The 23,317-nt window shown below is 41.6% G+C and overlaps 1 protein-coding gene and 1 long non-coding RNA gene across 6 annotated transcripts in view; one reads left to right on the top strand and one right to left on the bottom strand.

Annotated features, from left to right (window-relative positions):
- The window catches only part of WDR48 (WD repeat domain 48), a 51,162-nt gene extending 50,444 nt beyond the window's left edge, over positions 1-718 (bottom strand). For both annotated transcript variants that reach the window (XM_025272323.3, XM_006067341.4), the window contains exon 1: positions 570-718. In XM_025272323.3, the coding sequence (XP_025128108.1) occupies positions 570-617 (48 nt within the window). In that variant the 5' untranslated portion in view covers positions 618-718. The remainder of the gene's footprint in view (positions 1-569) is intronic.
- LOC123330919 lies at positions 686-9,959 on the top strand. Of its 4 annotated transcripts, none has more exons than XR_006547181.2 (5): positions 686-762; positions 2,802-3,050; positions 3,953-4,006; positions 5,734-5,845; positions 7,612-9,959. It is a non-coding gene; the product is annotated as an uncharacterized LOC123330919 (long non-coding RNA). The 4 variants fall into 4 exon arrangements; XR_006547183.2 differs by lacking the exon at positions 686-762 and having other exon boundaries at positions 1,144-3,050; positions 7,612-7,707; positions 8,098-9,959; XR_006547180.2 differs by lacking the exon at positions 686-762 and having other exon boundaries at positions 1,144-3,050.
- Positions 9,960-23,317: the final 13,358 nt, after the last annotated feature.

Genomic DNA, 23,317 nt, shown 5'->3' with positions numbered 1-23,317 from the left:
TTACAATTCTCCCACAAGCACCGGCACACTCCCACGTCGTTTCCACCTCGCGGGGGAGAAGGCTCACGCATAAAAGGCGGCTGGGGGTTCCCAAGTGCAGAACCTCCTCAAAAACCCGGCAGGACTCAGCAGCCACGCCACGCCCCCGCACGGGCCCACTCACTCAGCTGCCCGTCCGGCGGCCAACAGTCCGAAGGCCTCCGCTCCGACGCCGCTGGGCACAGGGCTTGGGAGACCGACGAGGGAAGGGGGAGGCAGGTGGGCGGGGAACAAGCCCAGCCCTACACCGCAAGCACTAGCCTACGAGACAGCGGCTGACCTACAACACCGAGCTCCCAACTGCGCGTCCACGGGTCCGGGGACTGGGCCTCCGCGGGTCCAGCCGGCCGCCCCCCGCCCCTTCTTCAAGCCGTTAGCGCCGCGGCCCCACCCCTTGCCGCCAGCCGCGCCCCGTCCTGCTTGCCCCAAGCCGCTACCCTGGCCGACCGCGGCCCGAGGCATCTGCTTGCTGGATGTGGGACCAGGGCTGCCAGCCACGCCCGGGAGGTCAAGGAGCTGGCCTTCCCTACCTGCACTTTCCTCCGCCCTGCCGTGTTCTGCCGGTGATGGGCCGCCATCTTGCATGTTGACAGTCCTACGTCACTTCCGGAAGTGGCTAGGACGGGGCGGATGTCCCGCCTCTTCCCGTTCGGCCAAGGCCTGGTGGTGTTCCCCTCAAGGGCTGCTTGTAGCTGAGGCTGGTGTCCCAGTGGTGGTCTTGTGGTATGAGAGAAACACTTAAAAACCGTTGCGTGCATATAATGCTGCCGGAGAGAGAGTCATTTTGTGAGCTGAGGAAGCTGTCCGAAACTAGGTCTATGTGGGCGTGCACCCGGGCTTGCACTGTTCTCCAGTGTCTCCTCAGGCCCAAGTAGAAGAAAAATGCTGACAGAATTAATGCTGGAAATGGGGCCTTTGATGGCACCTCTACCCCTTTCACGGAGAAGGCGATGGCACTCCACTCCAGTACTCTTGCCTGGAAAATCCCTTGGACGGAGGAGCCTGGAAGGCTGCAGTTCATGGGGTTGCTGAGGGTCGGACAGGACTGAGCGACTTCCCTTTCACTTTTCACTTTCATGCATTGGAGAAGGAAATGGCAACCCACTCCAGTGTTCCTGTCTGGAGAATCCCAGGGACTGTGGGGCCTGGTGGGCTGCCGTCTATGGGGTCGCACAGAGTCGGACACGACTGAAGTGACTTAGCAGCAGCAGCAGCTACCCCTTTCAAACGTTTGTTGGCAGCTAGGGGATCCGATATATTTACCATGAAGTACCTAAAAGGGCGGAGAATTATAAAGTGCCCTGGAAGGAGGTGAAGTAGAAGGTTTGGCAAAGAAGGTCGCCCCATCTTCAGGAGGCTCCGAGTATCTGATTAAATAAGAGAGAGGGAAGAGAGAGGGAATTCCCTGGTGGTCTGTTGAGGCAATCTGAGAAATGGCTGGAAAAGAATTTCCAGACACAGAGCATTTCAGGAAGAGAGTGAATTTGTTAAGAACAAAGAACAGAGATAACATAGGCACTGTGAGTGCAGAGGGGCTGACCTCCTGACAGACCAGGGAAAGCTGGCAGTTTTTGTGGGTTAATAGCCAATTTTTATACTCTTAAGACAAAAGTCCTGCTGGATGGTTGGAGTTATTAGGTGATTTGTTGGGGTGCTATAGGGTATTTACTCGAATGGGCATCTTTGCCTTATTGGAAGTCAGGAAGCTTGTTAGTGATTATCAGGAGCTTTTGGCAGTAGTTACAAAGGGCTCGGTCAGCTTCTGCAATGACCTTGGTTCTGGGCTCTGCTTCTGTGGCCTTGGGGCAGGTAGGCCTCAACTTGGTCCAGTGGTTGGAGCTCAGGGCTTTCACTGCTGAGGCAAAGGTTTGATCCCTGGTGGGGAACTAAGATTCTGCAAGCCATGAGGCTGAAAAAAAAAAAAAGAGAAATTGTTGTCATAAGAAGGCAAAGAAATGCACTATTTAAAATTGTTCACAGTGACAACAAAGTTCCAAATCCTGAAGGAACTGAGCCTCACACTAGTATCTGGACATCCTAGTATCTAGGACAGTTAGACCTTTCTGACTGAAGATTTGACCTGAGGGAATTCTGACACTCGCTATAAGTCTTAGGTAATAATTCATCGTACAAGGCTAATTATTTGGCCAGTTAGTTGGTCAAGGACATGAAAAGAGCATGATTGGGAGAACTGATAACAGGGAAGACTTGGGAAGGAATATGGTGATGGACTTTGCCGAATGAATGTTAGGAATCATCTGGATGAAATGAACCACTTTGTGGATGAAACTTAGCCTCCTTTGCCAGGCTCAGTGGTTGTTCAGTAGACTCATGAATGAAATGGCAGTGATGACAAGGTTAGAGCTATGCATGGGATCACCCAGCCACTGCTGAGTGTTCAGTTTGCTGGCAGCAGAGACCAGTCCTGAGGTGGTGATAGACCTCATGCTCCAGGAAGACCAGTCAACCACTTGGAGGCAAGTGGATTTCATTGGCCCTCCCTGCCATTGAGGAAGCGATACTTGTTTGTCCTTTCTGAAATACACTTACTTTAAGTTTAAATATGCTTGTCTTACTGAAGACCTAGTTATGGTGCTTTCTGGGAAACAACCCTTTTTGATGCTGTGTTATAGGATGAAGTATATGCTTTGAACTAGTGTCCAATGTTTGACACTCTTTTTTCTTGTTCTCGTTATCTATTTCTGTATAACTTCCCTAAAACTTAGTTGTTTAAAACATCTTCAAATTTACTTTGCTTACAGATTTGTGATTTGTAACTTTTGTTGAGCTCAGTGGAGACGGCTTATCTGTGTTCCATTCTCCACTTGATGCCAGTTGGGGCAGCAATAAGTTGGGAGCTGGAGTCATCTAAAGGCCCACTCCATGTCTGGTGACTGATGCTGAATCTGTGGCCAGAACACCTACTCACGGCCTTTCCATAGTGCTGTTTGGTTTCTCACAACATAGTAGCTGGATTCCAAGGGCAAGCATCCCAGGAGAGAGAAATCCAGGTAGGAACTGTAATGCCTTTTCTAAACTAACAGTGGAAGTCCTGATTCCACTGTAGTGACTTCAAACCACATTTGGTTCATAAAACTTAGTTGCTAAGGCTGTTTATATCTAAAAAAAAATTTTTTAATGAATTCATTTATTTTTAATCGAAGGATAATTGTTTTATATTATGTTTGTTTCTGCCACACATCAACATGAATCAGCCATAGGTATAAATATGTCCCCTCTCTCCTGAACTTTGTCCCACCTCCTACCCCATCCTACTCCTCTAGGGTGTCATGAGCACTGATTTGAGCTTCTTGGAGACTCCTTTTTTAAATGGAAGATATGTCAAGGAATCTGTGGATATGTTTTAAAACCACTACATTTCCAAAGGCAAAATTAGTGGGTTTAGGAACAAAGGGATGTTATACCTAATGGACCCCAATTACAATTTTTTTTTAACTGCCATTCTCTGAGAGTATGAGCTTTGCTGGTTTAGAGTTTTTTTTTTAACCAAAGAAAGGAATTCTTCCAACAAGACTGAACAATGGTTCCATTGATTTGGAGCTGGGACGGCCACCTAATCATTTTGCATGTCTTGTGTCACTGAATAGGCAAGAGAAGAAGAAGAGCAAGTTTAGGGTTTTGGTGGCAGTAATTAATCTTGATTATGAAGCAAAAATAGGTTTGCTGGTATAAAACAGATACGTCCGTCAAAGACTCAGATCTCTTAGAAATGAACGTATTGGTTGAAGGTAAAGGAAAAGTAGAATGGCTGGTGGAAAAAGAAAGTCATAAAGAGAAGTGAAGTTCTCATAGTCAGGGGAAGAAACGAGAGCAGTTATATTTCGTTTCCTTTCTTGGTGTATAATGTATACTTTTTTTAATAAAATTTATTTTTGGCTGCATTCTGCTGCAGGTAGGATCTTAGTCCCCTGACCAGGGATGGAATCCGTGTTCCCTGCATTGGAAGGTAGAGTCTTAACCTTTGGACTACAGGGGAAGTCCTTGATGTATACTTTTATGTGTTTTAACTTTTCTTTCTTTACCCTTTACTTCATTATTATATATGAGGTGTGATACTGTTGGTAAACTTCATTATTTAGTAAACTGTAGAGGAATAGATAGCAACTAGAGGTTTTAGACTTAGAAATGGATGTAGTAACTGATGAAACTTTGGGTTGACTCTCTTGAAGAGTGACAGAGTGAGTGCATCCTTGACTGTGTAAAGAATAGTTGCAATATTTTAAATAGCAACTTTTTTGAAGTATAATCATTGAAACAATGGTTATTTGGTGTAGAGCAGCCAAAGGGATGACTTTACATTTGATAGTTTTGTGGCTTTATTTTCTGCTGTCCATCATTTGAGTTTTCGTTCTGTGTCTGAGGAATTCCCCACTGTGTGTCTTGGTGGTAGTGAGCACTGCTTACAGAAAGTGAGAAAGGCAGTTACTCAGTTTTTCTAGACATCTTGTAGCAAGAGTGTGTGCATGGGAACTCAGCTTGATTAATCAGATGGCATCTTAACTGCAACTTGATGAGAATTTCTGAGCCAGCACTATTCAGCTAAACTCCCAAGTTCTTCCCACTACAGAAACTCTGTGAGATAATAAATATTTGTTGTTGTGGGATTATTTGTTATGCAGTGATAAATAACTAATATACTCTTCCTTCGGAGAAGGCAATGGCACCCCACTCCAGTACTCTTGCCTGGAAAATCCCATGGGCGGAGGAGCCTGGAAGGCTGCAGTCCATGGGGTCGCAAAGAGTCGGACACAACTGAGCAACTTCACTTTCACTTTTCACTTTCATGCATTGGAGAAGGAAATGGCAACCCACTCCAGTGTGCTTTCCTGGAGAATCCCAGGGACGGGGGAGCCTGGTGGGCTGCCGTCTATGGGGTCGCACAGAGTCAGACACGACTGAAGCAACTTAGCAGCAGCAGCATGCTCTCCCTTCTCAATGAGGAGGGGTAGTGTCACAGAACTTTCACAACTTTACAAAGATAGATTCACCATAAGCTTTATCACTCTCCATTTAATTCTTCGTCTTCTCTTGTGTAACTGTCAGGAGGCTTATCCTGGCAGAATTCCCTTATCAATCTCAGAATTTTCTACATAGGAAGATTGGCACCTTTATACAAATGTAAGAAGCCTTGACACCTACTATTATTGTTCATAGATTTTGAGACCTCTGTTTAAACACCCATACAACATGAAAACTTTAACATCCTGAAAAAAAAAAACTACCTGTGTATTAAATAAAAATACAATCCATTAAAAAAAAGTAAAAGAGTTCTAGAAGGCTTCTATTTCCAAATAAACCACACTTGTTAAATCTTGCTTTGGAGGTTGACCCTTCCCTCTGTCAAGTTACTTGAGCAAGTTAATTAACTTCTTACATCTTCAGTTTTTTAAAAATCTGTTGAGTGGAATAACAACAGTACTATTTCATATAGTTCTTATGAAATAATCTTCACACAGTACCTGGTAGGTAGGAAATATTCAGTATACTTTAGGTATTGTTTTTAATCATCACCTTGCTCAGGAAACTATGCCAAAGTGTTATAATAACATTACCAAAGTGCTGTAATTTCCTAGGATAGATGTTTATGTAATATAGGCTCTATCACTTTTTAAAATTTTCAAGCAAGCTTGAACTATAATCTTTTGTTCTTATCTACTTTCTTATTTTCAACAGCCTGGAAAAAGATTCATGAAATGATAAGGCCTTTTTACATATTTGTGCACATGCTTAAATGCCTGTTTTCTGGCTCCATAATCCATTTACTGAAGGAAGTGAAGGTGACCAGGTATGTCTTTAAACCATACCCTAGACTTCTTACCGTCATCAGGAGATAGACATGAATGTTTTCTTGTTTTTTGTTTTAATTGTTTTAGAGGAATTAATGTGTTTTGAACACTTCTTTAAAGACACACAATCATGAGTGCCTTGGTTTGCAGCTAATATTGTCTGCTAGTGCTTACTGCATTAATGTGGATATTTTAAAGATGAATTTAAAAAGGAATAGAACTTCAACCCTCATGCAGTTAATGCAGAAGTACCTAATAAACTTTTTAATGTAAGCCTGTCATTATATCAACCAGATTCATGGAGAAAGTGAGAAGTTTCATTATTTCCTTATAATTGTTTAATGATTCTTTAAAAGAATGCTTTCCTAAAGAAATAGGGTGTCCTGATAGACTACAAGGTCATAATTAAACAAATATGCATAAGTGAAACAATATTATATACGTAAACATAGAGACTCAGAATGTTTACAATATTTATGTCAGAAGTTGTAGGTTTATGTCAAAAGTTGTAGGTTAGTGTAGATTGTAGATTGTCAGCAAATCCTCAGTTTTAATTAGTCTTAGAAGCCATGGTACTAAGTAGCTCATTATTCAACATTAACTTATTTCTAAACACACTAGGAAAAAAGTATCTTTTAGTTTTTTTCTTCTTTTTTCTGTCTATATTTTTACATGCCAATATTAGAAATAGAAACCAGTCTCTTCTTTCCAAAAATGTTTGACCTCTTCTGGCTTTCCCACTGGAGGGCAGCAGAGAACTATCCAGGCCATCCCTGATTTTAAATCTCACTGGCTTTAATGAGACAAATCAGACCTTAAAATCCATGATACACATTTCCTACTGATAAAATGTCATAATCAAAGTACAGGCTTTTCAGAAAGCCTGTTCACTCCCATTAAAACCATAATTGATAGTTAGAATAAAAGGAAATAAAATATGCAGTTATATGTATTTATTAAATGAACAAAAAAATTAAAACTACATCACAAAAAATGCTTTTTTTGTGGTGGGATTTTTGTACAGGAACTAAAGTGGCCAAGGCTTCTTAAAATCCTAGTCCAAAAAAGTACAGTGGATGTGAATCTTACTCCAAAATTCTGATATATAAGTATATCATATTAGATTATTGAAATTATTTATAGTTCTGAGGTCCCAGATGGCCAAAATGACAGAAAAAAAAATCAACCTCAGTCATTGTTAAGACTCCCGCCTCCCTGATCCAGCATTAGATAACTTACAAATGACCAGGAGTCATATATGGGGAGGTATCAACAATCCTCAGGCCACAACGGTTAGAACTGAAATGCCCAGTGTCCTTTGAAAGTGTCCAGGCCTCTGTTCTTTTCCTGCATTGGAACTAACTAGGGTTTTTTGTTATAGAAATCCCAGTGCCCAGGGCCCTACCTGCCTAAGATACCCAGCCATCATTGACCAGGATCTCTCACCAACCAGGATACTTTCAACATTGGTCACAGGTCTTCAGGGCTTCCCAGCTGGCTCAGTAGTAAATAGGCCACCCGCAATGCAGGAGATGCAGGAGACATGGTTTGATTCCTGGGTTGGGAAGATCCCCTGGAGTAGGACACAGCAACCCACTCCAGTACTCTTGCCTGGAGAATCCCATGGATGAGAGGAGCCTGGTGGACTACAGTCCATAGGGTTGCAAAGAGTCAGACACGACTGAAGTGACTGAGCATGAACACGCAGGTCTTTACTCCTTGTGGAACCTCTCTTCCAGCTTTCATTGCCTTCTCTGCCCTACAGAGAGCGTGGATTTTCTCCCTGCACACCATTTCCCTCCTGGATTCACAGCTTCACCTCTTCAGTGAGCTTGGGCTTTCACTAAAGGCAAGACAAGAGGTAATCATTAAGCTTCAGGCCTGGTATTATAAACCACTCCTGAGATCAGCAAGCACTATGAACTGGCAACCATCAGCAGAAGGTGGGGGAAGGAGGGAAAACTGCAGCAAAAACAAAGTACCCTCTAATGTCTCAACAAATTATAGCTCACAGAAGCTGAACCCAAGACAATGCTTTTCCTGGTAGTCTCCCTATAGAAACCACAGGTATTCTTTGTGCCTCCAAACACCTTTAAACTGCATTCAAAATTAGGGTTATGAGTCTGGAAATCTTTCTTTGCTAATTTGTTGTACATGAATGCCTGCAGAAGCCTTTGAATGGTAAATGCCGTGGGGGGGGCAGTTTCCATGGTAACTTTTCAGCGCACCTTTTTTCTTGCACTTCAATTAGATCTTCATTGCTGAGCGGTTGTGAATGAGAAGGTAACAGCTCAGTCTCATCTGGAGGGCTGGAGGAGATATGAGATCTGCAGCCTTTCTAGATGCAGCTATATTCTCAGTCCGCGGAGTTGTAGTATGCTTGTTTTGTTCCATCTCTTCATGGTACCCCAGCACCGCAATGCAACACACATGCAAAGGACCAGTTTCTTTAATATAGCAAGCTTACCAGTTAATATGAACAATATCAAAGCACAATGGAAGAAATGAGCACAGGGCATAGATAGGCAGCTTACAGAAAAAGAAAATTAATGGCTTACATTGTATGAAAATGTGGTTAATCTCATTCACAATGACGGAAATACATATTTAAGTAAGATTACATTTTTCACCTACCAGACTGGAAAAGATCTAAAAGTTTGATAATGTACTGTGTTTAGAGAATGTGGAAAACCTGTCATTTTATATACTCTTCTGTGGGAGGGTAAATTGGTTTAATCTCTTTGGAGAGTGATTTTGCAGTTTCTCTTCTAGAAATTCATCCTACAAGTGTAATTACATTTGACTTAAAAATACAAGTAAAAGAATATTGTTGAAGCAAATGACTGGGACAGATTAAATGAGTTGAGGCATCCAGACAGTTACACACACTGGACAATGAGAGACAAACATATAGTTGGCTTTTCCTCAAATTCCAGAGTTGGATGTTCAGCCTATTTGTGAAACACTGTTAAAGGATAATTCTCAAAAAAAAAGAAAGAAAGAAAGGAAAACCATGACTCTCATACAGACATAAAATTAACAAGTGCTAAAGATTTAATTTTGCTCAAAATGAAGGCACTCTTGTCTGAACTTAAGTTCATGTGTCTAGCACATATGAGGTCAAACAAACCAAAAAGTTGGTTTTCGGAGCAGAGAAAGGTTTATTGCAAAGGCCAAGCAAGGTAAATGGGCTGCTTGCGCTCAAAAGGCCTTAACTTCCCAATGCCTTCCAGGCAAGAGGTTTAAAAGACACTGTTAGGGGAGAGGGTGGTGAGATGCCTGATTAGATCGTGGACCTTCTTTTGACTGGTTGATGGCAAGGTAACAGGATGATGTTTCAGGAATCTCAGCATTCTGGTTCCAGCCAGTCTGAGTTCTAGTGCTTGTGATCAGCATGTAGTCCCCTTCCTCACCTGGGTGAGGGTCTTAGTTTCTGCAGAAATGCTCAAAGATATGGATCAGATTGTTATCTATATTTCTTTCAGAAGGAACCAGGAGTCCTGTGACTCTCTTTTCCTAATCATTAACTGCTTGAGCCAGTATTTTGGAACTTGGGAAAGGCCTGGAGACTGAAGCATTTTTCTTGCAAACAAGAAACAGGGACAGGGAAAGACTTTGTATAGAGGAGGGCTAGGCAGATGTCATAACTGGTTGAAAGGAGAAGTCAAGAAGCAAAGATTCATATGCAGTAAAGGAAGGTTGAAATGGATGTGCAAATGAGGGGTAAACTGGTTTTCAACAGGTGTGTGTGTAGGGGGTTTGTCCCTGCACCTAACAGAATCGACTTGCGTGTCTATAGGTAGGAGTTATTTTGCCTTATTATCAGTTATCTGTAATTTACAGAGTGGTAAAATAGCTCTCATAGAAACACAATCAGTAATGCTGCAAGGTTGACCACACTGCATAGTTTTCCACTGAAGCCATTTTCTGTACAAATTTAAGTGATAAATGCAAGTCTAACAGAGTGTAAAATCCTGTGGTCCCAATGTTCTGTATGTATGTGTGCACTTAGTTGTTCAGTCATGTCCGACTCTTTGTAACCCATGGACTGTAGCCTGCCAGGTGCCTTCGTCCATGGGGATTCTCCAGGCAAGAATACTAGAGTGGGTTGCCATGCCCTCCCCCAGGGAATCTTCCCAACCCAGGCATCAAACCCAGGTCTTCCGCATTGCAGGAGGATTCTTTACCATCTGAGCCACCAGGGAAGCCCATGACTGACAGTGTCTGTATATGTACATATATATACATGACATTCAAATATATGTACCTGAGTATGGCATTGGTGATATAGTGGTGAGCATAGCTACCTTCCAAGTATATGCAAAGTGAAAGTGAAAGTGAAGTCACTCAGTCGTGTCTGACTCTTTGCGACCCCATGGACTATAGCCTACTGTAGCCTACCAGGCTCCTCTGTCCATGGGATTTTCCAGGCAATAGTACTGAAGTGGATTGCCATTTCCTTCTTCAGGGGATCTTCCTGACCCAGGGATCAAACTCGGGTCTCCCACGTTGTAGACAGATGCTTTACTGTGTGAGCCACCAGGGAAGTCCAAGTATGTGTGCATGTATACATATGTGTGTTCACATATACATTGACTATTCCTTGATCGAGACAGAGGAGACTAATAATTGTGTCTGACGCTCTAGAGAGGGACTGAAAGTTGGGAATCTGAGATGAAAGAGAAATCTAGTTTTTATTGTATATACCTTTTTATACTGCTTGAGTTTTTTTCCTTTACTTTTGCCATGAACATTTTTTCCCAAGGAAAAGGAACCTTTCCTAAGGTTCATAAACCTTACTGAGACAACTAATAAAACAGTGAATTATATAAATGAAGCAATGCGTAAAATACAAGGAGAAACTGATAGAAATACAATAGCCATGGGAACAGAGCCCTTAACAAACCTCTTTCAGGTCTTGGCAGTTGAGTAGACAGAAAAATAAGTAAGGCTTATAATAGCGGTTTTCAACATGGGCTGCCTATTAAGGTCAGTTAGGGAGCTTCCTTCTGTGTATGTACTCAGTTGCTCAGTCATATCTGACTCTTTGCAGCTCCATGGATGGTAGCCCTCTAAGCTCCCATATCCATGGAATTTTCCAGGCAAGAATACAGGAGTAGGAAGGGTTGCCACTTCCTACTCCAGGGGATCTTCCTGACCCAGGGATCCAACCTGCATCTCTTGCATTGGCAGGTGGATTCCTTATCACTAGCACCACCTGGGAAGCCCAAGGAACTTTCTTAGGAAAGCCTTTTTATTTCAAACATGCAAGAGTAGACAGACTAAGCTAATGAACTTCTGTGACCCACCACCCAACTTTGACATTTACCAATTCCTGGCCAACTTTCCCTACCCCCTTTCTCCCCTTCTATATTATATTGAAGCAAATCCCAGAAACTGTATCATTTAATCTATAAACACTTCCTACAGGCAGTATCTCTAAAATATAAGAGATCTTTAAAAAAATAACCAAAATGCCAATATCATTTTTTTAATTAAAAGTTCATAGGTACCATATCATTATACTACCTAAAAATAGCAGTAATTACTTCATCAAAGATTCAGTATTAAAATTTCCAATTGTTTTATAAAAGTCATTTTTACAAATAGTTTTGTTTGAATTAGGATTTGAATAAAGTCCATGCTTTTTGATTAGTTGATGTGTCTTTCAAGTCTCTTATTGAAATCCATACATTACCTAGGGAGCTTCTAGAAAGTATTGAAGTCCAGACTTTATCCTGACAATGTTAAATTTTACCTGGACCGTGTACTCATGGAAAACAAGGATAGTAAAAGAAACCTACACACACACATACACATACGGACAGAGCCTCTTTTGTGTTCTGGAAAAGACTGGAAAGAAGCATTTTCTTCCATATGACTTAGGTAAGACTCATGCATCCTTCTTGTTTACCTATGACAAGACTAGCCTCTAAGTTCCCATTCTTGACTTCATAAATGATTAACTGGACTGCTTGTCCCTGTTGACCAATCAGAACAAAATGCTTGTTAGCCAGACTTTGGTTATGAGTCTCTCCCAAGTTCCCTGAGCTTTAACCCAGTAATCCTTTTGAATAAAGTCTCTCTTTACTAAATCTGGATGTTTTTGACAGTCTCTAGAAACCTTTTTTCTCCACTTGATTATAATATGAAATGAGATTTGAGAATCATTCCTTAGAGGTCGTGAGCAATACAATTAATAGGATAATCTAATACATATGTATCTTTGTTGGTCTATGGCCAGCAGAAGGTAGATTCTATGTGCGGTCTTAGTGTAGCTGCTTTATTTAGGAAGTAATCTCAGGAACACAAGAAAAAGAGCAAGGACGGTAAAACAAGAAGGAGGAAAACCCCAGCCAGGATTCATAAACGAGCAAGTTGTCCCATGGGTAACTGAAGCTCAGTTACTCTGGGGATCCTTCCAGGACAGCAAAGGTAAGGTACTTATCCAACTTTACCTATCCCTAACTGGTTGAGAACATTTTCTGAGGGCTTTTAAGTCCCAAACCCTGCTGCGTACCTTCAAGTAGAGAAGCAGAGATGTATAGATCCTTGAAGGGACTGTCAGCTCACTGTCCCCTACAGCTGCAGAGAGGACCAAGGGCTTAGGGAGTTGGGATCAAGAGCAAGTGCTGCCATAATGAATTTTATGCCTACAGAGAATGTCATTTTTTAATTCTTGCCAGTGCCACTTAAACTTTAAAAGTTGACCACAAGGGACCGTCGATAAATGCCCCCAGATAGAAATTAACTAAGATTTGTTGAATGTTTACTATGTGCTAAAGTTTTTACCTGAATTGTGTGTGTGTTCTTTGTTGTTCAGTTGTGTCTGACTCTTTGTGACCCCATGGACTGTAGCCTGCCAGTCCATGGAATTTTCCAGGCAGGAATACTGGAGTTGGTTTGCCATTTCCTTCTCCAAGAGATCTTCCCAACCCAGGAATTGAACCCACATCTCTTGCATCTCCTGCATTGGCAGGTGGATTCAATTATTATAATTTAATGCTCAGGGCAACCATCTGAGATAGGTGTTATCATTATCTCAATTTTACAAATGAAGAAATTGAGCCTTATATTAAATACTCTGCCCAAGGTCATATAGGCAGAAAAAAGAGAGGAGTTTAAACTCCAGCCTTCTGACTCAAGAATGCAAGTTGCTAACCACCATGGGATATGCTTCCCCACAGCCTTTAATCATAATGTGGGAAAACCACATGTTAATAATAACAATGGTGTAAATGATCCAACAATAAATACCCCAACCATTTGGGGATTTAAAATTTTTCTCTACAGAGAGAATGAAAGCAATAATAAGAGAAACTCTATATGGCAAAATTTATGAATTATGGCTAAAGCTGTGATGAAAAAGAATATCATTATAAATCAGAGTGATGTTATATGAGTTAAACATTCTACTCAGAAGGTTAGAAAAAGAACAAATTAAGCTCAGGCAGTGGAAATACGAAATTAAGACAAATGACAACAGAGAGGATTTCCAATTCAGGTCAAGGTGAAATAACAGGAAATGGATTTAACCTCGAGTCTAGGACAACTGAAAAACAGACAAAACATTAAACAGTGGTTTTTAAGACACTCAGTATCAGGCAACAGAGGACTGTGATCCCTGATGAGAAATAGGAATTGACCCCTTCCTTGAGAGAATTTCCAGGTGTTGGTATAAGAAGTGAACCCAGGCAGAGCCTGGGGACTCCTTGAGTTGAGGAGAAGAAACTGAGAATCTGGAGAATAAGATAGCAAGAGTTCTTAGGCTAGGCTTCCAAAGAGGAGAGAATTGCCCTCAGAGAGAAACCTGGAGCCTATAGAGGGTTTTCCTCAAATATTCCCAGGAATACTGATCAGATGTGAGAAAATAACCTGAGGCCAGGGAAAGGAATACCTCAAAAGAATTAATGCCCAGTGCACTGGGCTATTAATGCAGGAGTTTATTGTTAAGGTTTTCAAGGTGGTGGTTGAGAAAAAATGTACTCAAACTTCCACTTGTGAATATTATCTCTTTATTAGGGTTTCACGGGTTCACCATTTTTTTGGTAGGGGGGAGGAAAGAGTAGGTTTATTTCTTTGCCAGGCAAAGGAGGAACACAGTAGGCTAATGCCTCAAGAACTATCAGTTCAGTTCAGTCGCTCAGTCATGTGTGACTCTTTGCGACCCCATGCACTGCAGCATGCCAGGCTTCCCTGTCCAACACCAATTCCTGGAGCTTATTCAGACTCATGCCATTGAGTTGGTGATGCCATCCAACCATCTCATCCTCTGTCGAACTATGCCCCCCTTTAAATTTTTTTGTACTTTAAAAAATTTTTATTGGAGGATAGTCAATTTACAATGTTGTCATGGATTTGCTCTTTAAAGCATAAAAGTGGGAATTGGGATACAGGCAAGGGTAAGAAGTGGGGTTGCTCAAGTGGTCACTTATCTAGGTTACTGAGGGCTTTCTGAAAGAAACTGCATTGGTGGTGGTACCCTAATTCCTTATTTCCAGTAGCTGTGTTATACAACTGGTAACATGCTTGTTTAAGTTATCTTTTGAAATGGAAGCCTGAACAGTCAAAAGCCTAATGTCAGGCACTTATGCTACCATTCTGTGTTGGGTACAAGCATGATGTCATTTCGGAGAGTTAAGAATGAGTTAAAGGATGGGAGAAGGAAATGGCAATCCACTCCAGTACTATTGCCTGGAAAATCCCATGGACAGAGGAGCCTGGTAGGCTACAGTCCATGGGGTCGCAAAGAGTCGGACACGACTGAGCGACTTCACGTTCATGTTTAAAGGATGGGAATGCATGCTGAGTAGCATAAGGGTGGGTGTGGGAACTATGCTGATTCTGTGCATGTTCATGATTTGCCCTGGTTGACTGGGATTGCCTCCTGGAGCCCACATTTTCCAAACTCTCTTGTCAGCTTTTGGTCGGTTTCAGCACTACTAAGAGTCTGGAGAAAAAAAAGAAAGGAAGAAGCCAAGGAATTTCTTGCTCTCTGCTCTGGGCATCATCTCTGGCAGGGGCTGTGTCTCCTCCCTAGATCAGCTATGGCACATACAGACTTTTATGTAGGTGAAAGATTGTGTGGGTGCTAAGCCTTTGAAATGTGTCTCTGGATCACTTGTTTGCTATAGCTCCAGGAAAAGGATTAGAAGACTATTAATGATGCAGTCTATTTAAGGGGGCTTTCTCTAAGATGACTTTTCCTCATCTGGTTATTTTTAAAGAGGAAAAAAAGTATGCTCTCCCTTTCCTCCATTAATGCTCTTTGATGAATAGTGCAGACTATCACCTGGTATTTATTTTTATAAGCCCCTAATTGCAGCTAATCAAGCATTTACTTTGGATTTACAAGCTCTTGCTGCAGGTACATTTTTAGCCATCCTCAGTAAAGAAATGTAATTGCAGTAGACCATAGAAATGAACATGAGAAAAAGTAAGAGATGAGTATCATCACTTATTACTTAAGCATACCTTCTTTTTTTCCTAGCCACATAGAGATCAGAAAGAGAAAATAGCATCTTAAATAGAATTTATGAAATAGAGAAGCTGTTGGCAGAGCCTTGATAAAAACACCATGGTATTTTCATGTAAAGAAACTGTATCCAGTATACTGATTCTACTCAAAAATAGAATTATGTAGTACTTACTTGGTAAATTTCAAAACCCAAATCAAATATTATTTTCTTTTCCAAAATGTTTTTATTTCTATTTTAAAGATAAAAATGTTTCCTTGTCTAGATCAGTTTGACCTACTTTGCCATTTAGGATATTGGTAGAACATACAACAATTTTTAGACTTAATTGAATCTTAGTGACCATCAAAAGCAGCCCTCTGCATTTAACAGGAAATTGAGACCAAATGACTTGGTTAGGTGAGTAAATGGCAAGCCAGAACCACAAACCACCCTCTTGACTCTATTTTCACTGCTTCTTATAAATGTTAGTGGTTCGTAAATGAACAGTAGTTTTTCTTCAAACTATGGGTACCCTTCCTCAGCATTTCTACCCTTGTGATTCTCTACCATTCCCTCCCCCAGTTGAAAACCAGCATTTTATAATCTTCCACTTCTCAAATCAAAATGTAAAATCCTAACTTAACTGTGATGGTGGTTTCTGATGTGTAAGATTAAACTATCTCTTATGAACAAATCAATGCCAGTTTTCTAGATTCCATTCTTTTTTCCCACAGAAAAATGGATATGGAAATAACTTGTCTAGCTCCAAGTCAGTCCTAAACAAATTAGATCATATCTATATGATCAGATCAGATCAGATCAGTCGCTCAGTCGTGTCCGACTCTTTGCGACCCCATGAATTGCAGCACGCCAGGCCTCCCTGTCCATCACCAACTCCTGGAGTTTACCCAAACTCATGTCCATTGAGTCAGAGATCCCATCCAACCATTTCATCCTCTGTCATCCCCTTCTCCTCCTGCCCTCAGTCTTCCCCAGCATCAGGGTCTTTTCAAATGAGTCAGCTCTTCGCATCAGGTGGCCAAAGTATTGGAGTTTCAGCTTTAGCATCAGTCCTTCCAAGGAACACCCAGGACTGATCTCTTTTAGAATGGACTGGTTGGATCTCCTTGCAGTCCAAGGGACTCTCAAGAGTCTTCTCCAACACCACAGTTCAAAAGCATCAATTCTTCAGCGCTCAGCCTTCTTCACAGTCCAACTCTCACATCCATACATGACCACAGGAAAAGCCATAGCCTTGACTAGATGAACCTTTGTTGGCAAAGTAATGTCTCTGCTTTTGAATATGCTGTCTAGGTTGGTCATAACTTTCCTTCCAAGGAGTAAGCATCTTTTAATTTCATGGCTGCAGTCACCATCTGCAGTGATTTTGGAGCCCAGAAAAATAAAGTCTGACACTGTTTCCACTGTTTCCCCATCTATTTCCCATGAAGTGATGGGACCGGATGCCATGATCTTCGTTTTCTGAATGTTGATAGGGGCTAGATAATAAGATAACTTGAAAGACCTTATCTTAAGGTAACTTGTTTTTGTCTATTTCTATTCATTCATTTCCTAAAACTTTAAGTTCACATTCCAGACTCTGTGTTGGGCTCCAGGGGCACAGGCCCTGCTGTTGATGCAGGAGCTTATTGTTAAGGTTTTCAAACTAGAGGTCAGGAAAAAAAAATACTAAAACTTCTACTTGTATTATCTTTTTTCTATTTTCAGCTTTTACCTTTAACAGAATTAGCTGTTTACATGTTAAATTCTGTTAAAAGAATTACATGATTAGAGTTCAAAGAGTCAAAAGAGTTCTATCAAAACAACAGGGTCCTGTTGTATAGCACAGGGAAGTATAGTCAATATCCTGTAATAATCATAATGGAAAAGAATATGAAAAAGATTGGTGGGAGGGAAGCTCACAAGGGAGGAGATATATGTAAACTTATAGCTGATTCATACTGATGTACAGCAGAAAGCAATGCAGCATTGTACATGAATTATCCTCCAATTAAAAAAAAGAATATATATATATATGTATAACTGAATCACTTTGCTGTACAGCAGAAATTAACACAACATTGTAAATCCACTATACTTCAACAAAAGCAACAGACAAACAAATAAAACTCCCAAGTTTAGGAGGCTGATGCAACCTTGAGCCATTTGGCATGATCATAGTATTTATTCATTCACTTAAAAAATGTTTAGTAAGTATCTTCAATATACTAGTTAATGAACACATACTAACAAGATAAATCGGCAGTTATACCTGAAAAGCTTTAGTCTAGAGGAAGAAAAGATCTATTAAATAATTAAGTTGCACATGGTTAGTGTTGTAAAGAACTGAGTAAAACTTAACTGAAACACAGAGGAAAGGGAGAAAAGCTTTGGGGAGGTTGAGAAAGCCTTTCTAGAAGGGACATTGGGCTTTGATCTTGAGGGAGAACAGTATAAAGAACTGTGCAAAGTCAGTGTCTAACTGTGTGCAAAGTCAGACATGAAAGACTGAACTATATTCCAAGAATGAATTTCCCAATTACTGCACACGACTGGAAGACTTGTAGAGCCAAACGTCACCCAGTCCAGACCAAACCAGAAGCAAATCCAGAATCTCCCAATAGACTCCCAACAGGAGGAAGGGGTTTTAAACCTCGCCAGACCTTGCAAAGCTTCTCTGATCTCTTTGCTGCTGCTGCTGCTGCTAAGTTGCTTCAGTCGTGTCCAACTCTGTGCGACCCCATAGACGGCAGCCCACCAGGCTCCGCCGTCCCTGGGATTCACCAGGCAAGAACACTGGAGTGTGTTGCCATTTCCTTCTCCAGTGCATGAAAGTGAAAAGTGAAAGTGAAGTCGCTCAGTCGTGTCCAACTCTTCTTGACCCCCATGGACTGCAGCCTACCAGGCTCCTCTGCCCATGGGATTTTCCAGGCAAGAGTACTAGAGTGGGGTGCCATTGCCTGATCTCTTTAGAGCTAAGCTAGCCCTTGGACTGCAAGGAGTTCCAACCAGTCATTTCTAAAGGAGATCAGCCCTGGGTGTTCTTTGGAAGGCATGATGCTAAAGCTGAAACTCCAGTACTTTGGCCACCTCATGCGAAGAGTTGACTCAGTGGAAAAGATTCTGATGCTGGGAGGGATTGGGGGCAGGAGGAGAAGGGGATGACAGAGGATGCGATGGCTGGATGGCATCACCGACTCGATGGACGTGAGTCTGAGTGAACTCCGGGAGATGGTGATGGACAGGGAGGCCTGGCGTGCTGCGGTTCATGGGGTCACAAAGAGTCGGACACGACTGAGCGACTGAACTGAACTGAACCCTATCCAAGAGATAGACTGCAATGCACTGCCCCCTAGAGTCAGTTGCAGTGTTGATGAAAGTAATAGAAACAAAATTGGAAATGAAGCTTGATTTCAGTAGGTGGCAGTAGTCACAAAGCAGTTATGTGTTTCTTTTCAGTTATTTTAGCTTTAGGTGTTGACCACACCTTTAGCATTTAAACACACTGGGTCTGGAAGCCAGAGCCTGGAGGGACCTTAGTCACTCCCTCAGCCAGCATCACATGGTTTACAGTTGACCACCTTGACCAGCAGTAGACTCATCACACTTCTCCCAGTGGAGTCCTTTCACCTGAACCTGCAATGTTAATGCGTGTTTTTAAGTGCAAGAGAACTTCATTGTCAGAGTTCTTACTATTGGAGTACCCATAATTACAGCTTGGGAAATAAAGGTCATCCCAACATGAAATGTTGATGAACAAATCGATCCTTAAAAAACTAGTCCCCATTCACACCTCCTTCTGGCTTCACATAGCCTCTACCCCACACCCAACGTTAGTGTCAGAACGTCACTGTGTTTACTGTGGGTACCAGCTGCAAAGTGAAATTGACAATCTTGCAAAAGATGCAGGGTTTCACTAAGATAAAGAAAGTGATGACGGAGGACTGATTCAATAATTGTTGGAAAACCTCCAAGAAATGAGAGTCTGGCAGAGTTTGGTTACAACTGAAAAAGAGTGAATCAACGAAGATAATGATAGGGGCCTCAGTAGGAGATGATTGGAAATTCAAAGGGTCTGGAGAGGTCCTGGGAAAAAGTGATGAAGCCCTTGGCTATTTTACAAAATTTCCCTTTTAAAACACCTTTCTGTGAAAGTCAAGTAAGAAATGATTGATGTCATACTTTGCTGTCATATAATATTTTTCCAGAAAAAACATGCCCCAAACAAGTCTTGATTCATTTTTGTGTTCTAAGAATTAGTCCATTTTTTGCTGGTATGATCAAAATGTGATTAAATGTAAAATAAAATAAATGTACTATCATAATTTTTAGTTCCTTTTAAGGTGAAGCCCCAATTCACACACCCTTACACACACTCATTGCTCTAAAATGTTGCTTCCCATTTAAGTGAATTCTCTTAAAGTAACCTCTCCCTAGGACTAATTATCCTCAGAAACTTTTTTCTAAGAACTCCTTAATTCTATTTTGTAAGAGCTTTGTGCCCATATCTGAGTCTTGATGTTTCTCCTGGCAATCTTGATTCCAGCTTGTGCTTCATCCACAGTCCAGCATTTCTCATGATGTACTCTGCATGTACGTTAAACAAGCAGTGTGACAATATATAGCCTTGATGTAATCTTTTCCGAATTTGGAACCAGTCTGTTTTCCATGTCCAGTTCTAACTGTTGCTTCTTGACCTGCATACAGATTTCTCAGGAGGCAGGTCAGGTGGTCTGGTATTCCCATCTCTTTTAGAATTTTTCAGTTTGTTGTGATCCACACAGTCAAAGGCTTTGGCATAGTCAATAAAGCAGAAATAGATGTTTTTCTGGAACTCTCTTGCTTTTTCTATGATCCAGCAGATGTTGGCCATTTGATCTCTGGTTCCTCTGCCTTTTCTAAGTCCAGCTTGAACACCTGGAAGTTCACGGTTCACGTACTATTTAAGCCTGGCTTGGAGAATTTTGACCATTACTTTACTAGAGTGTGAGATGAGTGCAATTGTGCAGTAGTTTGAGCATTCTTTGCCATTGCCTTTCTTTGGGGTTGGAATGAAAACTGACCTTTTCCAGTCCTGTGGCCACTGCTGAGTTTTCCAAATTTGCTGGCATATTGAGTGCAGCACTTTCACAGCATCATCTTTTAGGATTTGAAATAGCTCAACTGGAATTCCATCACCTCCACTAGCTTTGTTAGTAGTGATGCTTCCTAAGGCCCACTTGACTTCATATTCCAGGATGTCTGGCTCTGGGTGAGTGATCACATCATCGTGATTATCTGGGTCAAGAAGATCCTTTTTGTATAGTTCTTCTGTGTATTCTTGCCACCTCTTCATAGTATCTTCTGCTTCTGTTAGGTCCATACCATTTCTGTCCTTTATTGTGCCCATCCTTGGAAGAAAAGCTATGACCAACCTAGATAGCATATTAAAAAGCAGAGACATTACTTTGTGGACAAAGTTCCATCTAGTCAAAGTTATGGTTTTTCCAGTAGTAATGTATGGATGTGAGAGTTGGACTATTAACAAAGCTGAGCACCAGAGAATTGATGCTTTTGAACTGTGGTGTTGGAGAAGACTCTTGAGAGTCTCTTGGACAGCAAGAGATCCATCCTGTCTATCCTAAAGGAAATCAGTCCTGAATATTCATTGGAAGGACTAATGCTGAAGCTGAAACTCCAACACTTTGGTCACCTGATGAGAAGAAGTGACTCATTTGAAAAGACCCTGATGCTGGGAAAGATTGAAGGTGGGAGGAGAAGGGGACAACAGAGGATGAGATGGTTGGATGGCATCACCGATTCAATGGACATGAGTTTGAGTTAGCTCCAGGAGATGGTGAAGGACAGGGAAGCCTGGCATGCTGCAGTCCATGGGGTTGCAGAGTCGGACACGACTGAGTAAGCTGAACTGAAGAGCTTATAGGGTGCCCTACGCTGAAGACATTCTAGATGTGTTGTGTTTTTGTTAGTGAAGACTGCAAACCTGGCTCCAGATCACTGGCCTTGTTCCTTTCTCCAAGAGTGGTGAGGTTTCCCCGTGACAGCTACGTCTACTTGCTCCAGACTTGAATCATGGAAGTGCTGGACTGGCTCACAGAAGCTGCTTTCTGGGATCTATGAAAAATTCAGCTGCTGATATAACTGGCTGCTCGTCCTTCCTTTATAGCACAGCAGCCACATTAAAAAAAAAAAAAAGCGATACAGGTAAATAAAAAAATTTTATAAAGTGAGTCAACTCTAACGGAGGGGGAAGCCCATTTTAAAAACCAGAGGATCCCTCTTTTATGGCTTGTAAGGATTAAGTTAGGTTAAAGGTGTGAAAGAATTTTAGCATGACAGGAAAGGTTGTTTTTTTTTCTCACCTTTTTCCCACTATTTTTTCACTTTTACCTTCTATCAAGTAGAAGGTAAAGGGATTCTTTTTTTCGTTGTATCATTCATGCAGTAAGTATGAGCAGGAGAGTGATGTTATGGGAAGTTGATTGTCAAGGAGGGAAGAAAGATCAGCCAGAGGAATACAGGTTGTCTATAAAGATATAAAACAGAAACCAGCGGTTACTTTTAGTAAAACTACAGGCTGAGGGGAGAGCAGTGTGTTTCTATCCATGTTTCCAGGCATAAAAGCACAACCCATTCTTGAAGATTGAGCACTGAGGTACATGAATGATTTGGTCACAGCCAGTTTTGGATGGATTGCAATCCAGGTCTTTATTCTGTACCTTAACTATGATGAATCAGTTCATCAGGCTGTCAAGGGAAATGAAAGCTTCACTGTGAGAGGATGTTTGAAATGAAAAGGCTGTGTTGGACTTGGTTCCTGCACTCAAGGGTCTTGGGGGGAACAGAACTGTGAAATAACTGGAGATTATTTTGCAATCTAAACTGCAGACTGCAAATCTGGCTGCTTACCAGGACTGAGCAGGGGATGTACCCGAGGGAACTTGTCACTTAAAAGAAAGCAATTGCACAGATGCATATAAATGACAGTGGACTTATATGTGAGAATATAGGGAGTGGTAAAGAGGAACCATTGGAGAAGGAAATGGCAACCCACTCCAGTGTTCTTGCCTGGAGAATCCCAGGGATGGGGGAGCCTGGTGGGGTGCCATCTATGGGGTTGCACAGAGTCGGACACAACTGAAGTGACTTAGCAGCAGCAGCAGCAAAGAGGAACCAGAGATCAAATTGCCATCACTTGTGGAGTGGGTTGCCATGCACTTCCCATTTTCCAACCCAGGAACCAAACCCAGGTCTTCTGCATTGCAGGCGGATTCTTTACCATCTGAGCTACCAGGTAAGCCCATGGAAAAAGCAAGGGAATTCCAAAAAAGCTCTTCTGCTTCATTGACTATGCTAAAGCCTTTGACAGTATGGATCACAACAAACTAGAAAATTCTTAAAGAGATGGGAATACCAGACCACCTTACCTGTCTCCTGTGAAATCTGTATGCAGGACAGAAAGCAACAGTTAAATACAGACATGGAACAGCAGACTGGGTCAAAATTGGGAAAGGAGTACATCAAGGAGTATATTGTCACCCTGCTTATTTAACTTATATGCAGAGTACATCATGCGAAATGCTGGGCTGGATGAAGCACAAGCTGGAATCAAGATTGCCAGGAGAAATATCAACAACCTCAGATATGCAGATGATGCCACTTTAATGGCAGAAATCGAAGAGGAACTAAAGAGCCTCTTGATGAAGGTGAAAGAGGATAGTGAAAAAGCTGGCTTAAAACTCAACATTCAAAACGCTAAGATCGTGGCATTCGGTCCCATCACTTCATGGCAAATAGATGGGGAATAAGTGGAAGCTGTAACAGATTTTATTTTCTTGGGCTCCAAAATCACTGCAGATGGTGATTTCAGCCATAAAATTAAAAGACACTTGCTCCTTGGAAGGTAAGCTATGACAAACCTAGACAGCATATTAAAAAGCAGAGACATCACTTTGCTGACAAAGGTCCATATAGTCAAAGCTATGGTTTTTCCCATAGTCATGTACAGATGTG

The sequence above is a fragment of the Bubalus bubalis genome, chromosome 21, assembly GCF_019923935.1.
Source record: "Bubalus bubalis isolate 160015118507 breed Murrah chromosome 21, NDDB_SH_1, whole genome shotgun sequence".
In the NCBI taxonomy this organism is placed as follows: Eukaryota; Metazoa; Chordata; class Mammalia; order Artiodactyla; family Bovidae; genus Bubalus; species Bubalus bubalis.
The sequence above is the reverse complement of the archived record's forward strand: the minus strand, read 5'-3'. Positions and strand labels throughout refer to the sequence as shown.